The sequence below is a fragment of the Anopheles bellator genome, chromosome 2 (assembly GCF_943735745.2).
Source record: "Anopheles bellator chromosome 2, idAnoBellAS_SP24_06.2, whole genome shotgun sequence".
Classification (NCBI taxonomy): Eukaryota; Metazoa; Arthropoda; class Insecta; order Diptera; family Culicidae; genus Anopheles; species Anopheles bellator.
In genome coordinates this window covers 22,900,692-22,917,943 of record NC_071286.1, presented here as the reverse complement: position 1 = coordinate 22,917,943, position 17,252 = coordinate 22,900,692, and the positions used below count along the sequence as shown (strand labels likewise).

At 51.6% G+C, this 17,252-nt stretch overlaps 1 protein-coding gene across 4 annotated transcripts in view; it reads left to right on the top strand.

The window, feature by feature from the left end:
- LOC131209932 (glycogen synthase kinase-3 beta) overlaps positions 1 to 17,252 on the top strand; it is a 55,729-nt gene that overhangs the window by 31,197 nt on the left and 7,280 nt on the right. For 2 of the 4 annotated variants that reach the window (XM_058203098.1, XM_058203097.1), the window contains exons 3-9: positions 10,181 to 10,371; positions 11,678 to 11,761; positions 12,421 to 12,474; positions 13,819 to 13,929; positions 14,021 to 14,258; positions 14,333 to 14,526; positions 17,047 to 17,233. In XM_058203098.1, the coding sequence (XP_058059081.1) occupies positions 10,181 to 10,371; positions 11,678 to 11,761; positions 12,421 to 12,474; positions 13,819 to 13,929; positions 14,021 to 14,258; positions 14,333 to 14,526; positions 17,047 to 17,233 (1,059 nt within the window). Of the gene's footprint in view, positions 1 to 4,750; positions 5,207 to 10,180; positions 10,372 to 11,677; positions 11,762 to 12,420; positions 12,475 to 13,818; positions 13,930 to 14,020; positions 14,259 to 14,332; positions 14,527 to 17,046; positions 17,234 to 17,252 lie in introns of those variants that run through there. The other 2 variants (XM_058203096.1, XM_058203099.1) reach the window with 2 other exon arrangements.

Genomic DNA, 17,252 nt, shown 5'->3' with positions numbered 1-17,252 from the left:
TTCGGTAGTCAATCACGTATCACGTACAGAAATGGCCAGAATTCGGGGTCTGTTTTCTGCGACTTCATAAATTGATTGAATGGAGAAGGGGGGCACCTCTGCGCTCCGAACTCCACAAAATGTATTTCAGACTGTACAGTTAACATGATGATGACAGTTTGGTGTCCTTGCAAATTTTTTTTTTAAATCCTGGCCTGATTTGAATGCTTGCCTTATTTGAATCGATCATGGAACTCGGTAGATACGCATAAGCCAAAATTAACCTACAGTTCCTTCTCCACTTTGAATTACGACTTGGGATCAGCGTTCGAAATGGACAGGTATCTGAAAAGAACTGACATGTCGGACTGTCATTATTAAGGAGGGCACTCGTATTTGCCCGCTGTGGTCGCTTCACAATTGGTTCTATTTGGGGAATGAATGGAAGCTAGGGCCCTCTGCCTTCCATTATGTGCGTTGAATATGTACCACCCACCAGACCTTCATTAAGGACTGTCATGTACCAGCTGAGTTCTAAAGGATCATTCGTAACTAATTCGGGACATTTGTAAGGGTTCCGATGAGAGATGATTATCCTGTTTTCCTCCTCCTTGTCCGACTGAATATTTATCGAACTGTCTTTTCAATCGATTCAACGAACGTTCCTGATCGACTGAACGCTGTGTTATGAGTATGTCCAAATACGTCAGATACGCTCCTTTTTAGTGTAGGCTCCAAGGCACTGTTATAGACATATCCGTTATAAGAGCACGAAATGTTTTTAAAATATTGTAACTCCTTTAAATGACAGCCCGTCGTGTAAAACACCCCACACCGAGTGACGTTGTCGTTGGTGGAATTTTTGCCGATTCTTGTATAAGAAACGTAGCACGGAACATCACGGTGTGACGTCCATTATTTTAACCTTGGCTCTCACTTTCAACGTACGACGGAAATGGAGCGCACCATGCGGAAAATGCATTTGTCGGGAAATGTTTTGCCCCCCCAACGAACGGGGGGGGGGGGTGGTCCGAATAATTTAGCAAAGATTTCCTTCAAATCATTGTTGGCCCCATTGTTTTTTGTTTGTTGAGGTCCGTCGGCGGAGGCAATAAACGGGGTGGCATCATCCATATTAACCATCACATGTGAGGGGTTTCCTCCCCCCGGGGCTGTTGGATTTGCCGTTTCGTCAGCTTCCCGCAGGCGTTTACCTGGAATGGTGGAACCACACACATTTGAGGCTTGCGCTCTTTACACCGACCGAGAGCAACTCGGGGAATGGAACAAATTTAATTAAAAATTGCAACTTCATTAAGGACAGGGAGGCGGCCGACCGGACCACCCCATGGGTGGCAGGGCCACGGCACTAACCTTGGATCCGATCGGTTCGCTAGTTTCGCGATCATCGCGATACTGATGGCTGACCGATGAACGTCTTCGGGGACGGCGAGGGGTTTCGTGATGCGATAGGAGGCGGTGGTTGGTAGTGGTGGTATGTTGTGCCTTCATTTTTATTTCAATTCGTCATTTCGAGCGCCGGGCGGCTGACGCAACCCACCGCACCAGGTTTCGTCAGTCAATTCGCGTTCTGCCTGATTTTTTGTGTTACTTCTGCGCGAGCCCGAGGTCTTTGGGCGTGTGTCAGCAATTCTCTGTGCTTGGCCGGGGAGGGTTTAATGAACCATGGGTGGTGGCGGGCGAGGGTTGCTCATAAACGACGCACCACACCCGGTATGGTTGGGGGGGCGGTACGCGGAATTGTGGAGACTCCTAAATTCTCTGTCCGTTCGTGTCGATGAGGAATGTGTGCGTTGTTGCCTATCATGCAAATAACGTACCAAGCCTGAGGCTACGCGTTGCTCAGGTTCGCAAAAACCGGTCCCCGGCGGCGGCGGGCACACTGATAAAACCTGGTCATCATCAGCAGCAGCAGCAGCAGGCCTAGGAATTAGCGAGGAACTCGAGGTATTTCTCCGGCACCGGCGGCGGCTTCCAGAGACGATCCTGTTCTCTCGTCATCCATCCGACCGGTCCCCCTTCTGAAGGTCATCCGGATGGCGACGTGACCGCTTACGTAACACGATGATGGCGCACCGCGGGCTGCGAGAGTGTGCCTCCCGCCCGCAGCGTAAATGATTTCCGCTTCCAAATGCGTCGTTTGATAAAATCATGTTACGCAAATCCGCTGTTTATGCTCTGCCGTTGGCCGACGACAACTCTACTACGCATCAGCAACGGTGGCGCCAACAAGTGTGTCAATTGTTCGCATCATCTCCCTGTGGATAACGAGGCGTGGACTCCGTGACTGGAGAGAGCGAGCGGAAGGAGCAATAACTGTTGTTTTTCGGTCGGTCCCAATTTTGTTGTGGTACCTTCGTTCGTAAACAAATTCCTTCGTTCGCGTGTGTGCGTGTTGTACCGCCCGTTAATGGCCGGTCTCTCCCCGCGGCTGACCTGTCAAAGTCCATCACTCTGCCTCCCGTACATCAACATCCGTTCGGAGTTGGGAAGATTAGGGTTGATTGGGGCACACGGGGATTGTTCGGGATCCGTTGTCCGCAGATTTATTTAAGTCGCAATTTCTTGGTTCCTCTTTGCGCTCTCAGTTCGCAGCACGGCGCAACTTTCACGGAGCGCGGTTGGTACACATACACCTCGCAATGGCCAGCAACTCCTTGGCGAAGTTTCTGCGTCGCAATTCGCCGATGCTCTACAGGCCGTGTACCGGTCTTCGCACACGGCAGCCGAAGTGCAAAGTTTCTGTTGGGGGATGTTGTGTACCGCCCCGGGTCTTCCCTGCAAAAAAGAGAAGGAGTTATAAATGAAACTGTCAAAAGAACCGACGTTGCGGTTTTGGCCCTGCGCGGCACCCTCTCCAGAGCCGGACTGTCGCACACCTTTCACCGTTTCTGGTGGCAGTCGCCCTGTTTTGGGTTGTGCTTGGTGAGACCTCAACTCTAACACACACCCCGGCTAGCTAGCCCATCGCTAAGTTGAGGGGAAGGCTTTACGGCAAGTGTTTCTGATGTGATTTTGACAGTCCCATCTGTCTGTGGGGTAATCGCAGCGCCCCATGTTTAGAGAGCACTCCAAGAAAGGCCTCGTTGAACCTTCAAAAGCTTTGCATAAGTCAGCAGTGTCTCTGCTAAACTTGCACCTATACCCATTATTTGTCATTTGCATGCAAATACTAGGTATCTGCGCTCAAGCTTTAGGTCATTTTAGGTGTTTTTTTGGGTGTCTGTATAGGCGATAGGGATGGATTTATGGCATCCGTCAAGTGCACTTAGTCTACGGAACTCCTCAGCCATGCTTAGTTTTGAATGTGATGATGGCAAAGGCAACTTTTTCACTCATTCTTTTATGGGCGAAAATGGTGGAATCTATGCTTGCTCACCACTTGAGGAGTTGGTTTAAGTGCGCTGGTGATAACTCAATATTTTCAAATAAAATAAACTAAATGGTAAATAAGTCAAAGTCAAGTAGAGCAGCATTCGCATCAACAGCATTATTGAATAAAGCCGATTAATTGTCCGGTGTGAATCTCCAGCAGTTTGTACTGGACAAATCCCAGCTGATCCCACCATCGAACGGGGGGTTATGAAACAACGGCAAATGCCGTCAAAAGCTCTGACAGATAACCCTACACAGCGACATTGCGAGTGAGCGTGATAAGTGATTGGACATTAAAATTAGCGCCATCTGTAACGGCTCCAATTTGAAGTGAACTCCACCCAACATCCAAAGTCTCTATCCTTGAACTCGATCCGTTGGGCGTTGCGCGTCGATTAAGGAGAACCGCGAACTCAAGATTCCGACCTTTGTACGCGAGTGTGTGCGCACGATCATTGTTTTGACAAAGCAGTCTCTATTCCACCACCTGTAGGGGGGACGACCGACCGATCGCCACCACCAGAAGAGAGTGTAGTGAGAGAAGAGTGTTCATTTCGTCGGATTGTGTGACCGATGATGGCAGCAGTAGCGACGGAGTCGTCGCCTGCAGCGCCCTCTGGCGGCGGCACTACCACCGGATCTACCAGCGGTCCGATCGTCGTCGTAGAAGCGGCGGCGGCGGCTGAGAAGATACCGTTCCTGCCGGTGGTCACACTGCCGGCCGTGTTCCGGCGGCGTATGGAAAACCTGAAGCATAACAGCGAGTGCGAGAACGACGAGCAGCGCCACAATCAGACGCTGCCCTCGTTTGTCGACTCCAAGATGGCGGCCTCCGACTCGGGGGTGTTCCTTTCGATGCAGGACATCGATCGCGAGCCGGCGAGTGTGGAGCACCCGAGCGGCGGCAGCAGCAGCAACCGGCTGCTGCTCCTGTCCAGCGGCCGCAGCATCGCCAGTGCCTCCAAGGAGCTGACTCCGCTTCGGGTGAAAAAGTTACGGCGACCACCACCGCCGCTCGGTAGCAGCCGTAGGAGTGATAAGGAGGAGGAGGATAACGAGGACGATGAGCTCGACGAGGAGGAGGAGGAGGTGGAAGAAGGAGCCGAAGCGGGTGATAACGACGGGGCAGATAACGACGACGACGACGACACGGAAGAGGTCGGGCTGACGATGCGGCTCAACAAGAAGAAGCACGAGCTGCGCCTGATGAACCGCACTTGCCAGAGTCTGCCCGACGTTAACAGTCCGCGCCCGAAAGCTTTACTGAAGGTAGTAACCGCCTGTGATAGTACCGATACGGATGGGTTTGTGGAGGGCGTCCTGGGGCCCGAGGACGACGACATCGACGGCCGGCGGCAAAGTAGTGCTACGGCGAAGCGGCAGGAGTTGGCCGCGGAAGTAGTGAACCCAGCGAAAGGTACCGCTGCTGCTGCGGAACCGGCGGCAGGCGGTCAGTCCGCGGTGAAACCGAGTGACACGGGCGGTGGCAGGACAACGATGGCCGCCGTGGCCGCGGCACCACCGAAGCCGGCCCCGCTGGTCGGCGGTGACCCGAACGTGCTTCAGGTGTTTGCCATCGATCCGAAGTTGATCAACCGATACGACGGGCTGGAGCAGACCCTATACTACATCGACGAGAACGGCAGCCCCAAGATACGGGAGAAGTACGCCCTGCAGCGGCAGCTGGCCGAGGAGAAGCGCCAGCGCAAGCAGCAGAAGAAGCTGGAGCGGGCGGCCAAGTACGGGGGCTCCATGGACGGCGGCTCCGACCCGACCGTGCAGTGTTCCTGCTTCAGCTTCAGCCGCTTGTCGCGCAAGTTCAAGGAGATGTGTAAGTAGCTAGCGCCCACCAAATCAGTGCCCGGCGGGTGGGACGGACCCCCGGATCCGTGTTTTCGTTGGGTTGACAAGGGATTAGCGCTCATTAAAACGAGGGACGGAGCGCCGCCGTGTGTGCCGTGCGATAACACTCCGCGTGTGTGTGCTGGTTGCGGATTTGTTGTTGACAGATAAGTCTAATGAGCACACCTCCTCCTCCGCGTAAGGTGACAATCCCCCTGGGTCCCCCCGGGTGCTGTATGGGGTCCGTGGTTGGTGATAAGTCGCGCCCGCGGTCGCGTTTTTGGTGAAGTTGATGAGGTCTTTGATGGACTCGACCGCCAGGAGGGACCCCCATCTCTTCTCTGGTTCTGGTGATATCGTTGTGAGGCTACTGTGCGGGGGATGCCTTTATGGCCAACTCATTCTGTGCCGTTGCTTGCCAGTCGGTCTCTTCGCGCAGAGTTTGCATTTTAAAGTCATTGGTCCAAAATAAGTAAATAGAAACACGACGAGCGGGCCCGCGCGTCAACCAACTAATCGTCTGCCACGTCGTTATGGCGTTCGTTTTCGTTCGAACAGTCTCTGTTCCTGTTCGCTCGGTAGCCACTTAAAGCCGCTCATTATCGACGTGTTGACTATAAAATTAACTAGTCCATCATTCGAAGGGGGTAGCGCACACGTGGCCATTAATTCCCGGTATGTATCTCCCCGTCCGGTAGATTCTACAAGAAAAACAACGAACGAGGATAGAGATACCCGCGTAAGTTCCTGTATCGGCCGCTAGGTGTTAATATCCTGTTTTTTATGTATCTTTATTGCTCCGCCTGGTCTTTAGTCGATTTTGAAAGTACGTCCGCGACGATTGAGCAACGTTCGGAGAAGTGGTGATCGTTTGTTGAGTTAGCACAGGGATGTGGGCACAGTAAAGAGTGGCTCCGCCTCACATGTTGTGGGATTCTTTTGATCCTACATTTTGGCGCAACCTTGCGGCGATGGCTCGATATCTGTCAATCGTGCGCAGATCTGAGGTGTTAATGGACCAGCTTCTTTTCCATGGCGGCAAATGGCCTAAAGGTACTCTTTGTCGATTCTTCGAGTTTCAGGTTGCGAATTGTGCGTCTGTTACATCATCGATTCCGATACAATTCTGCGCTCCAACAGCTTTGTACCGACCTTTGCTACATTATTCCGCTGAATTCTTCGCTTTTCTAACATAAGAATTGGGTACATTCTTGGCGTGGAAAGCCTTAAAAGCATCCTGAGGACTGCGTCTATTTGCTTTTGCGGTTGCAGCCTAGCGTAGCGTGGTTTCGCCATGGCGCAATGAGACATGAGCGGACTTTCAACACTTCTATGGCGAAAGTTTTCTCGAGTGCTTGTTAATAGATTTAAACTTGTTGTTAGACTATGTCGATTACCATCGAGTTCGCAGAGTCAGTCTGCTGCGTTCCGTTGCTCTTTTGGCCAATCGATTCCCTAAACAATCCCACTCCCAAAACGTCCTTCAACTTTCACGTTTTTAGTTGCCGAGTACCACAGTACCCCAGTGCAAAAAAAAGTACCGAGCCCCGAGGCAACCTTGAAAATCCGCGAGAACGCAAGTCGTGGTGGGCCCCGCGTGAAACACGTTTAAATGCGACGCGGAACTAATGCAACGCCCGGGTTAGTGGTACATAGACACCTCCAGCGAACGCGTGTGCCACACATATGCAGGCCAGGCCCCAGTTCCGGCAGGTTCTACTCCGCCCGGTGTATCTATTCTCGCGCAGGAATCGTGAAGCGGCGCTTGAAGTCAGCCTCCCAGCCAGCCACAGATCTGTGTGAATTTGGTTGGTAGTTCCCACGTGCCACAGCTGCGTGTGGTCGTGTCTGGGGGCGCACTACTTCCGCGAACAACTCCAGCATCCGTGCTTCCCCCGTGCTGGGATTACTTTCCCTTTTTGATCGAGAAACACACGATGACGGAACGGCGGGTGCTTCTTTGGTCATATGAACACTTCCGGACGCGCACCGGCTGGTGGCTTGAAGTAGACCTGGGGAGAAACAACTTGCTTTCCGTGCTCTCGTTGTGGCTGATCAAAAGGAAGCAGCGCAGATGTGTGTTGTTGTGCGGATATGTTCACGCATGTTTTGCCATGTCAGATGCAGAGCGGTGGTCCCCCAGACACCAGTCACCTTTACCCCGTTGGCAAGCTCCTCCAAGACCAGAAGCGTTGACGGTGCAACCTGCAGCCAGAGAGACAGACGAGACAGACAAGACACAGAGCACACCCAAATAGGCGAAACGATGTCCTCTGCTAATCGTGCACACACAATGGTGGCCCTCATGGGACCCGTGTTCTGGTTCGGCCACCGCACCAGAAAAAGCTTCTGTGCCTGGAGGGTGTGTTTGGTCGAAAAGTAAACAAGCCGACGAGAACCAAGAGCAAGGAAGTGTAAACATGCTTCGCCCTGGCCATCATCGTCATGATGACTTACGAACTGTTGTTTGCACACCACGGACAGTCGCCACGACGGCGAGCGATAATGCCCTCCGGGGACGACGACGACATCACAACGGAAAACGAGTCTTCCGTTCTCGTCTGGGGACGTCCCCGGTCGCCGGTCACTCGCTTGTGGCGTGTGGCTTTAATGAGCGAGCTTTAAAGGACCGAGAACCGAGAACGGCTTATCGCGCCCGGTGCCCGATCGGAGATCGGGTTGTGCTGAATTCGCCTACCGAAGCGGGAGGCTCGTCGTCATCCACCGATCGCTTATCAGGTGCGCTCATCATGACGAAGATTAATTACGAAGGTGATCGTGTCCGCTGCTGGAGGAGGCTCTAGTAACAAGCATACAACACATGCCCCAGAACCTTTGGCGTGATGTGGCACGATGCAAGGTGCCCTCACTCTACTCATTGGACCACCATCCCGAGGACCCAGATCACTGCTACGGCTAAATGCAGGAAATAGACGCACTGCGAAAGTAACGACCCCAAGGTCGGAGCCTGGCCACCTATCAGTCACATGGTCCGGTCTTATGTCCCTCGCGCAATAATATTTTCGTACGACTCGTACCGATAACCTCTGGTGCGCGAGGGTGATCCCCGTGGCCCCCATGCGCCATCCGGTGTGTTTACGTAGACAGCGAGAGACCGAGGACCATCCCCAGATTAGCGGCATTTGCGTGTTAGCTCCCAAATCTTCCTTCCTGCGATGCTTTTCTGCGCAAAACACAATCAGCCCGGGAATGGCCGGTAGAGAGACAACATTCGATCAGCCGACCGACCCCCGATTGGCGGCAACGACGCGGCGGAGGTCAGCTCCGTCAGTTCCCAAGGAAGTGGAGCGCTAGTACCGGAACTAACGAGTTGTGTGGAGTGCCCGCGTACTGCGTGGTGCGTGACTGCCCTCTGCCGGTGCACCCTTGGGGGGCTTCCAGTTAGCAGCGATGTGTAAGCACCTACTAAAAGGGGGGGTGGCCACCCGACTCCGCGTCTGCTAAAGGTTCAATGTCTAAGTCAATCGATTCTTGCTGGCTGGCCGGCCGCACACAACTCAAGTGGTTGTGTTGAATAATGAAATAATTCATCAATGCTCGCAGAGTGCCGTTGGCGTGTTCGGTGCTTTGAGGGTAGCATACTCCGTGCGTGGTTCCACTTTTTCCCCGTCACGACGACGTCACTTCCATTAAATGGCAAATGGAAGTAATGACTTGTGACCTCCCACGTCCCTCCGGCAATGATGACTTCATTTGGATACGCTTCCCGTGGATGGTCCAGTGACTGGCGACCAATGAGGGTATCCTTATCACTTGAACTAGTATCGACCGGCAACTACGAATTGCGTAATGAGGTGGTAAAAGTTTTCCAGTCCCGGGCACGTTTCATGATCTCGGTCTCCTACATATGATAGCTCACTGTGTGACGCCAGTAAGCCAGAGAGCCCGATGTAATCTTCAACTGATTACGGCACTCAACAATCGTGTGTGCGGATGGCAAGCCAGTTTCTGCGGAGCCGGTCAAAACTGGCCCACCATACAGCTGATCGATCGTGTTGGCTCGTTGATGTACAATCGATATCTCTGGTCATAAACTAACCACAGCAGCTGGATGATTAGGAGGTCGCCAGTGGGGAATTGGTACCGTCTCCATACTTTGTATTCCATTGATTCCAACTGATTGTCGGCCAGCTCCCCAGAAGTCCCTCCCCAAAAAGGGCATCTTTGTAGCTCAGGGTGAGATTTAATCAAATTGACCTCATTGCGCATTCGTGACCGGGAGACCGTCGGCGACGTGGGATCGATTGTGGTTGTCGACTTGGGAGTCGACCCATTGCGTCAAAAACAAAATTATTATGTTCGGATCCCAAAAGCCGCCAATCATTTAAAGGCAGTTAGCAAGGATCACACAGTTCGTCCACGTCAGGGAAAAGGCGGGATACATTATGCAAAACTCTTCCGATCAGGACGCAACCTTCAAACAGTATTGAGAACCAAACACAGCACTACCCCCGTGACTTAGGGAATGGAAACATTTGCGTCGTCCAACAACCGGTAGAGTCTCTCTACTGGCCAATTAATTCTGGCTCACCTTCGGGAAAGTTTTGCGCCGTTCGTGGATGAAAGGATGGCGACGGCGGCAGCGGGGCGCCCAGTTCACAGAGGGTCTGGGAATCGATAGCTCGCGCCAGTGATGGACGGGTGGATGTCGTCCAGTTCCACGGTGTCCATCGCGTTGTGAGACTTCGATCGATTCCTAATATGTTCTCTCAATTAGTTCCACGTTTGATTGAAACATGCATACTTGATGAGTGAAGGTCGGTTGAATAGTGTTTCGCTGCGGGCTCCTCCAACGTCGCCAGCCACAACGAAACCTTTGTTTTTTAACTTTGCCACTTAAGTGTCCAACCATGCTGAATGTTGTCCTTGGAGAGCTAGAAGAAGGACGCCGCCCAATCCTGCGTACGTCGTCTAATCATGTTTCTTTCTCTCCGCCTTTTAGGTAAGGACGGCTCCAAAGTGACAACGGTGGTAGCAACACCCGGACAAGGCCCCGACAGACCGCAGGAAGTGTCATACACAGATACTAAGATAATTGGCAATGGAAGCTTCGGCGTCGTCTTCCAGGCGAAACTCTGTGATACGGGCGAGCTAGTCGCCATCAAGAAGGTGTTACAGGACAAACGATTTAAGGTAAGTGCCAGGGTCCGCCCGACCGCCACCCGCGAAGGTTCTGCAAGCTTCTTGCGAACCTTCGTCGTCGTTACCATGGCCTAGCAGCAGTTGCCTGCCACCGGCGAAGCGAACCATTTTATGAATTCAATTATCCTTCTCCGTCGATGACCGCAGGCCACGCAGCTCTCTAGTTCCCTTGCTCGATATTAATTTTGCCCCTGCGGGGAAGCAGCAACAAGCCAACATATTCTAGGGATTTTTGTCATGGAAAGTGCGTTGTGATATTAAATTCAGTTTGCAATTTTGCTGTGCCCGGAACAAGCTTCTGACCGCCGCCGCCTCGTCGTAGATTGCTAAATTCTTTTCGATTGGAATTCCAATTTGGCTTTGACCCGTAGAAGCCCGTTCACGTTATTGGGTTGTAATTGTGATCGATTAGTAATTCGCCAGCCTCGGAACCAAACTGGACAAACCTGGCCGGCCAGGGTGACTCACGCTCCTCTCGCGCACACCTACATCATCCATGAAAGTTTCACGTCACGTGAGAGAGGTTCAAATTGATTCTGCTCCAAAGCGGTTTCAACTGGAGTGATTTAAAAGAATGTTTTCGATGCCCTTGCTGCGCAGCGCCACTTACAGGGTGATTCGTAGCACGCACTCCACCAACCAGACGGCGATTATCACACGGTCCCTTATTTTAAGCAACTCATTTCAATGCCCCGTAGTACCTTCCGGTTTATGCAAGATTCGGAAAGCGATTCGGAAAAGATAAACGTAATGGCGCTCTTCATACAGCACGCCATCAGCATAACTATTCCGGCGCATTAGAGAGCCGGTATCGCGGTAGCATAACTGACAGGACCTGGAGCTGTTCAGAGCATATGTTGTGCGCCGCTCTGCTATTCTTCGACAATTCCTTTAGGCCCACCGGTGTTGCGTGCGCTGGAAGTTCCGTTCGGTGAAGTTTTGCAAATTGAAAAAAAGGTTCGTTCGGTGTCGCCAATAGCGCGGTACGACGGTGGTGAACACTAGAGAATTATCGATTGAAGTTAACAAAGTCGCGCGAGCTATTTCTATAACCACACAAAACACCCACCGGCAAAATCATTAATTATTCAGCACAATTTTTTTGCCGGTCGGTGTAGAGCACGCGAAGGGCATATTTTCTCGTGGGTGTTCGCGTTCGTGGTCAGGATTCGTTTAGCCAACTTGGCATTCGGCTCCCTGGTCTGCGGAAGGCCTAGTTAGTTGTTGTCGTCGAAGAATTGGAATTGATTTTCACCACTCATTTCTGACCACCCTCTCTGTCTGTTTCTCTTTTCAGAACCGTGAACTACAGATTATGCGACGGCTAGAACACTGTAACATCGTTAAGCTAAAGTACTTCTTCTACTCCAGTGGCGAAAGGGTAGGTGTTGACACTGTTGTAAACTCTCTTCCGTGGGGCCCTAACCCCTACACTACACGCCCTGGAGTGTATGGCCCGAATTTAGGTCCCTCGACGCGCTAGCACCGTTTATGCTAGTGTGTGCCCTTTCGGACAATTAAACCCGGCCGGCGAGTGCACGCATATCTGGTCACTAAGAACAAGATCGTCTTGATGCTTTTCTTCTTTCTAGCCAATCCGTTTCACTACAAGTCAGTGTAATACTTTTTCGATATAAGACATTCTTTTTGTACTATTACGATGCATTTTGTTCATTTTGTTGCCATCGGATCAATACGTTTTTTGTTATCAATTGTGAAACAGAAGCATCAGAGACTTGGGTTTACCTTTTTTTGTCTTGTCGATCCGCTACCGTTTCTTGTGGCTGAGGCTGCCATTCGTATCATATACTTATCTATTGTTTTTTCTTCTTGTTCCGACTTAACACACATACACACTCACCACTACTACCAATCGATCTCCACCTGTTGAATGAAACAATGCGCCTCGTGTTGTGATATGCGAGCGACGCGCGCCATTGTTCGAATTTCGATCACAACCCAAAACAACCATCACCACCACCACCACCCACAACCCACAACCCACAACCCCCCAACCCTTGTCAACCTACTCCCTCACAGCGAGATGATTTTCCGTTGGACATGGGACTGTTCGCCGGTGCCTTGCAGACACAGGTAGAGAAAGAGTGAGCGAAAGCGAGCGAGAGTGTGACAACGGATGCAAATGGGGCGCTACCACCATCACCATCCTCTTCCTGCTGCCACCCACTACCATGTGCTACAAGCGTGTATTTGTGTGTGCGTGTGTATGTGTGCAGTTGTGTTGTGTCTACGATATGTTGGTCCGCATTGCTTACCCACAACACACCGGCCCGCCCGGTTTAGGATTCGGCGGATCCGCGCAAACGCAAGTTGCTAGAGGATTAGAGATCGCCATTGTTGTTGGATACCACAATCACACAGTCCATACAGTCCCATCACCCCCACCATCGCCTCTGTCCGCTTGATAGCGCCCGTTTTTGGGTGGGAAGTCATGCTATTAAAATTCGTGCTCCACTAAAGATATGCTCTCCTAACAACACAACTTGTGTGCTCATCAAACAAAGTAGTACTTTTGCTGCGTTAAATCCCGCGCACGCGTGTGTGTTTGTGCGTGTGTAAAGTAACTGACCACCACCGAGAATTCATTGTTGGGATTTGTTTCATGCAAAACATGCTCATTTTTGCAACTCCGTGGCGGTGCGCAATTGCCTTTGAAACGCATATCATCTTGTTCGGTTGTTGTGTCCCGTTGATCATTCCCCAATCCCGAGTTCCCACATTTCCCCTTTTAAAAAAAGTGATCGAGGGATACTGTGTTTAACGCACATCGTAGAGTGGCCCCAACTGTTTCCCTGTTTTCTTAACAAACATTTTTCGTACGCACGCAACAGGTCCCAGTGTGTGCCCAGCTGTGGCGGGACACAGCTCCCCAGCCCCAGTCCCAGTGTGTATTACAGCGCAAAAGCTGTTGTTCTTTCGTGCCGAATGAATGCCGAACCAAGTCGTACCGGTTCTTACCGCCGGGGCCATTCCTTTCAGTGGCAAATATACACCTGTTGCTGTTGCCGTCTGCAAATGAGATGCATCTTTAGTTGCAATATTGGAAAATGGCCGTTCTTAGAATCTGGCCACTGAATCTGGTAGCATACAACCTATGGCGCGCTCTCGCGCTAGTTAGAGTAGATCGAGATGCGAGAGTGTCATGTACATTTGCCGCCATCCTCCTCTTGTGTGTGTGTTTGTGTGCGAGTATTTAACGAAAGTTTCTTCTTTTGCCGCGACCCCTCCATTAGTGCTAAAAGCAGCCACGAAGTGACAGGGCTACTGCCGCTGCCGACATGTAGAGCTCAACCGCGAGAGTACGCTACTACTAACAGAACTTTCTTCCCGTAGCTTTGGTTGAATGATCACAGGTCCCTTGCGAATGGCTTGATTCTCTTATCACACCCCCTTTCTTTGTTCTGTTCTGCCCCACAGAAGGACGAAGTTTATCTGAACTTAGTGCTCGAATATATCCCAGAGACGGTTTACAAAGTCGCTCGTCACTATGCTAAGAACAAGCAAACGATACCAATCAACTTCATCCGAGTAAGTAAACCGTGCCCAGGACGAAGCGTCACGCGTCGTCACTACATGTCACTGCCTCTACCTCTAACCGGCTCTCGTTCGTTCGTTGCAGCTTTACATGTATCAATTATTCAGAAGTCTGGCTTACATTCACTCGCTGGGCATCTGCCACCGTGACATTAAACCACAGAACCTTCTGCTCGACCCGGAGACGGCCGTGCTGAAGCTGTGCGACTTTGGCAGCGCCAAGCAGCTGCTGGACGGCGAACCGAACGTGTCGTACATCTGCTCCAGATATTATCGGGCCCCGGAGTTGATATTCGGTGCGATTAACTACACCACCAAGATCGGTCAGTATCGCGCACCAAGCCTCGGTTTGCGCCAAACACACCTAATTAATTGGGTTCCCGTTTCGTTCTTGCAGACGTGTGGAGTGCGGGCTGCGTTCTAGCGGAGCTGCTGCTCGGCCAACCGATCTTCCCCGGTGACTCCGGCGTCGATCAGCTGGTCGAAATCATCAAGGTCCTGGGCACGCCGACACGGGAACAAATCAAAGAAATGAATCCCAACTACACGGAGTTCAAATTCCCGCAGATCAAGAGCCACCCGTGGCAAAAGGTACGATGATCATGATACGGTATTGCCGCTTCGTCACCAGTCCCCGTCCGTGTTTGTTTGAAGCCGCAAGGCCGAGCTGTGCTGTGGCTTTCTCGCTCATCCGAAACTCCTTTTTCTGGCCCTCTAGCGTGCAATAGAAAAGTAACATTGATCAACCCCCGTCAACAGTGACCGATCCGCGTTTCCCTATCTCTTTTTATCTCTCTGTCGCCAAGCAGGCTTCCACTTACATGGACCCATTCGCACGCTTATTGTACTGTAGTTAGTGCCTTCGTGTGGGGGAACTAAAAAGTGTGTTGAACACTCTCCACTTTCACGCAAAGAAAGTGTTGTGCCCACCACATCCGTTCTCGGACCTCTAGTGTGCAGTCCTAGTGGGCCCCAGTTTCGCCATTCGTACCGCATCCCGATTACCCGATCGCGCCACCGTTCCCCGGGGGGCGCCGCGCTCGCTGCTCTGCTGCGTGAGCCGTGTGTTGTGTCCAGTACTTAAGCTAATTCCAAATTTCAAGCGCCACCCAGAAACCGGATATCATTCTCAGTACCGATTCGCTTCGACTCATTTCAGTTAATGCTAGAGCGAATGTCTTTCCCTACCGCCACGACCGAGCACCAACGTATTAGAGTAAGAACTCGAATTGTCGAACCAAACCGAAAGAACTTACCACCTGCACTTTTTGGCCTCTACCGTTTCATACTACTACTACTCCGCGCTCAGTTCGGCCACTGCCACCGAACCTAGACACACAAACACACAGAGACAGATACCACACGGCCAGAGGGTCATGTAATGCGCCAACACACACAGATTAACTTGTCCGTCAGGAGGATATTGCTTAGTACGAAGTGAACCCCAGGTGGGGGCGCTACTCCGAGTGCCGCCTAAACAATACACCCCATCGCATCGCGCGCCTAATCTCGTGTTGTCCTTTTGCATCGCACGAAGCACGCATCGTACACCGGCTTCTCTGGGACGAGGGTACCATTTTATTCCATCTATATCGACTGAGCTCATGCCACACTACACAATACCAATGCCGCGTGCGTGCGCGCGCACAGAAGGATTTTACGCAGCCACCAAGAGCGCACATTCAAACGCAACAACCGCACAGCTCATAAGCGACGACTACTGCACACACCACCTCATTGTGGAACACGCGCGCATGTGCATTTGTCTCTCTGTGCCATTTGTCACTGTGTTCTGTTAACGTATGTTGGGTTTTTTTAATGCTATCGAGCGTGGTTAACCGACCATTTGTTTTCTGCCCTTTTGTCCGTGACAGTGCGTGCTTTTTTAGCGTGTAACGTGCATGATGAAGGGGGTTCTATCTTGTTCTCTGTGAGTTTGAGTGTGTGGTTGAGTCTTGAAAGCGTCATCTAATAGCCGCCCACCGCCTGGGAGCATTCCCACCGAGTGTGACCGACGTTCGAACAACAGGTTGGCCTGTGGTCAGCCGGTCAATAGTAAGGCTTTGCCGGTCACTAATGGCATCAAACCGGATTAGAGTACATCCTAACGACACAAGAAGGATGCTTCATCCAGAAGAAAGACTTAGTTTGGTAGTATCATCTTGCATTCACCGGAAGGAGGTTCACTGTAAATTTTCACATTTTCAGCGGCCAAATAGTTCCTCACCGGGAAACGACGAATAACTACGCGACCTACGCTTTTACGTTCCGTTCGCTTATCATGGCGCACATCTGAAAGTAGTTTAAATAAGATAGTTGAGCATTTACGAAGTGAGGGAAGAAAGGTTAACACGCGCACTAGGCTAAAGCACTCTAGTTCACTGGGCAACACAATCTCTGTGAAAATCTGTTCAGCTCGCTCCTCGAAGAAGATAGATTGATGCGAAAATGGCTTACGTTCTCCTGTACTGCGTATGCGCTCTCTTATAAAGTTCGGAAAACTGATATCTCTGAATGACAACACCCGTGAGTCGAATCGAACCGTTGCTGCACTTCGTTGTTTTAATGATTTCCGTGCACCCCACAGGCAGGATTAAAACCAATCACATGCCTGCACTTGCCCCAGTTAGCACAACGACCACTGTTCGTCCACTCCGTTCACATCCGTGGGTTTTTCATGTCGCGCTGCGTCCTATGCACCCCTACGCCGCTACTGACACCACGCGTTCCTCCCCCGCGTCACTGCGCCGTTTTATAACTGACCTCCCTCGTTCGTGTGTTCGTTCGTTTCTGCTAGCTATAGCCCGTGTTCCGTTGTTCCGATTGTTTCTTCACTACCACATCACATCGGTAACGGTGGGCTTCGTTTCGTTTCGTTTTTCCTATTTACACTTCCTTTAATGCGCCCTAAACCTTCCCCCGTGTGCCTGTCGATGTTCCATCGCTCCTCCCCGTGCTGCAGCTCGCTGATAGGACCGCGGCGGCGCCTTTGTGCCCTCTCGAGAGGGGATACTAATGAGTGTTCTCACGTGCCTCCTTCGTTACTACTATTTTAACTAACCATCGTCTCGCTTTATCAATGACGCTTTTGCGCCTGCGTTACCCCGACAGGTATTCCGGACGCGCACTCCACCGGATGCGATCGCTCTCGTGTCCCGGCTGCTCGAGTACACGCCGGGCACCAGGATCACCCCGATGCAAGCCTGCGCCCATCCGTTCTTCAACGAGCTACGGGAAGGCAGCAAGAGCCTGCCGAACGGGCGCGACTTTCCACCACTGTTTAACTTCACAGAGCAAGGTCAGTTCAGGACATTTCC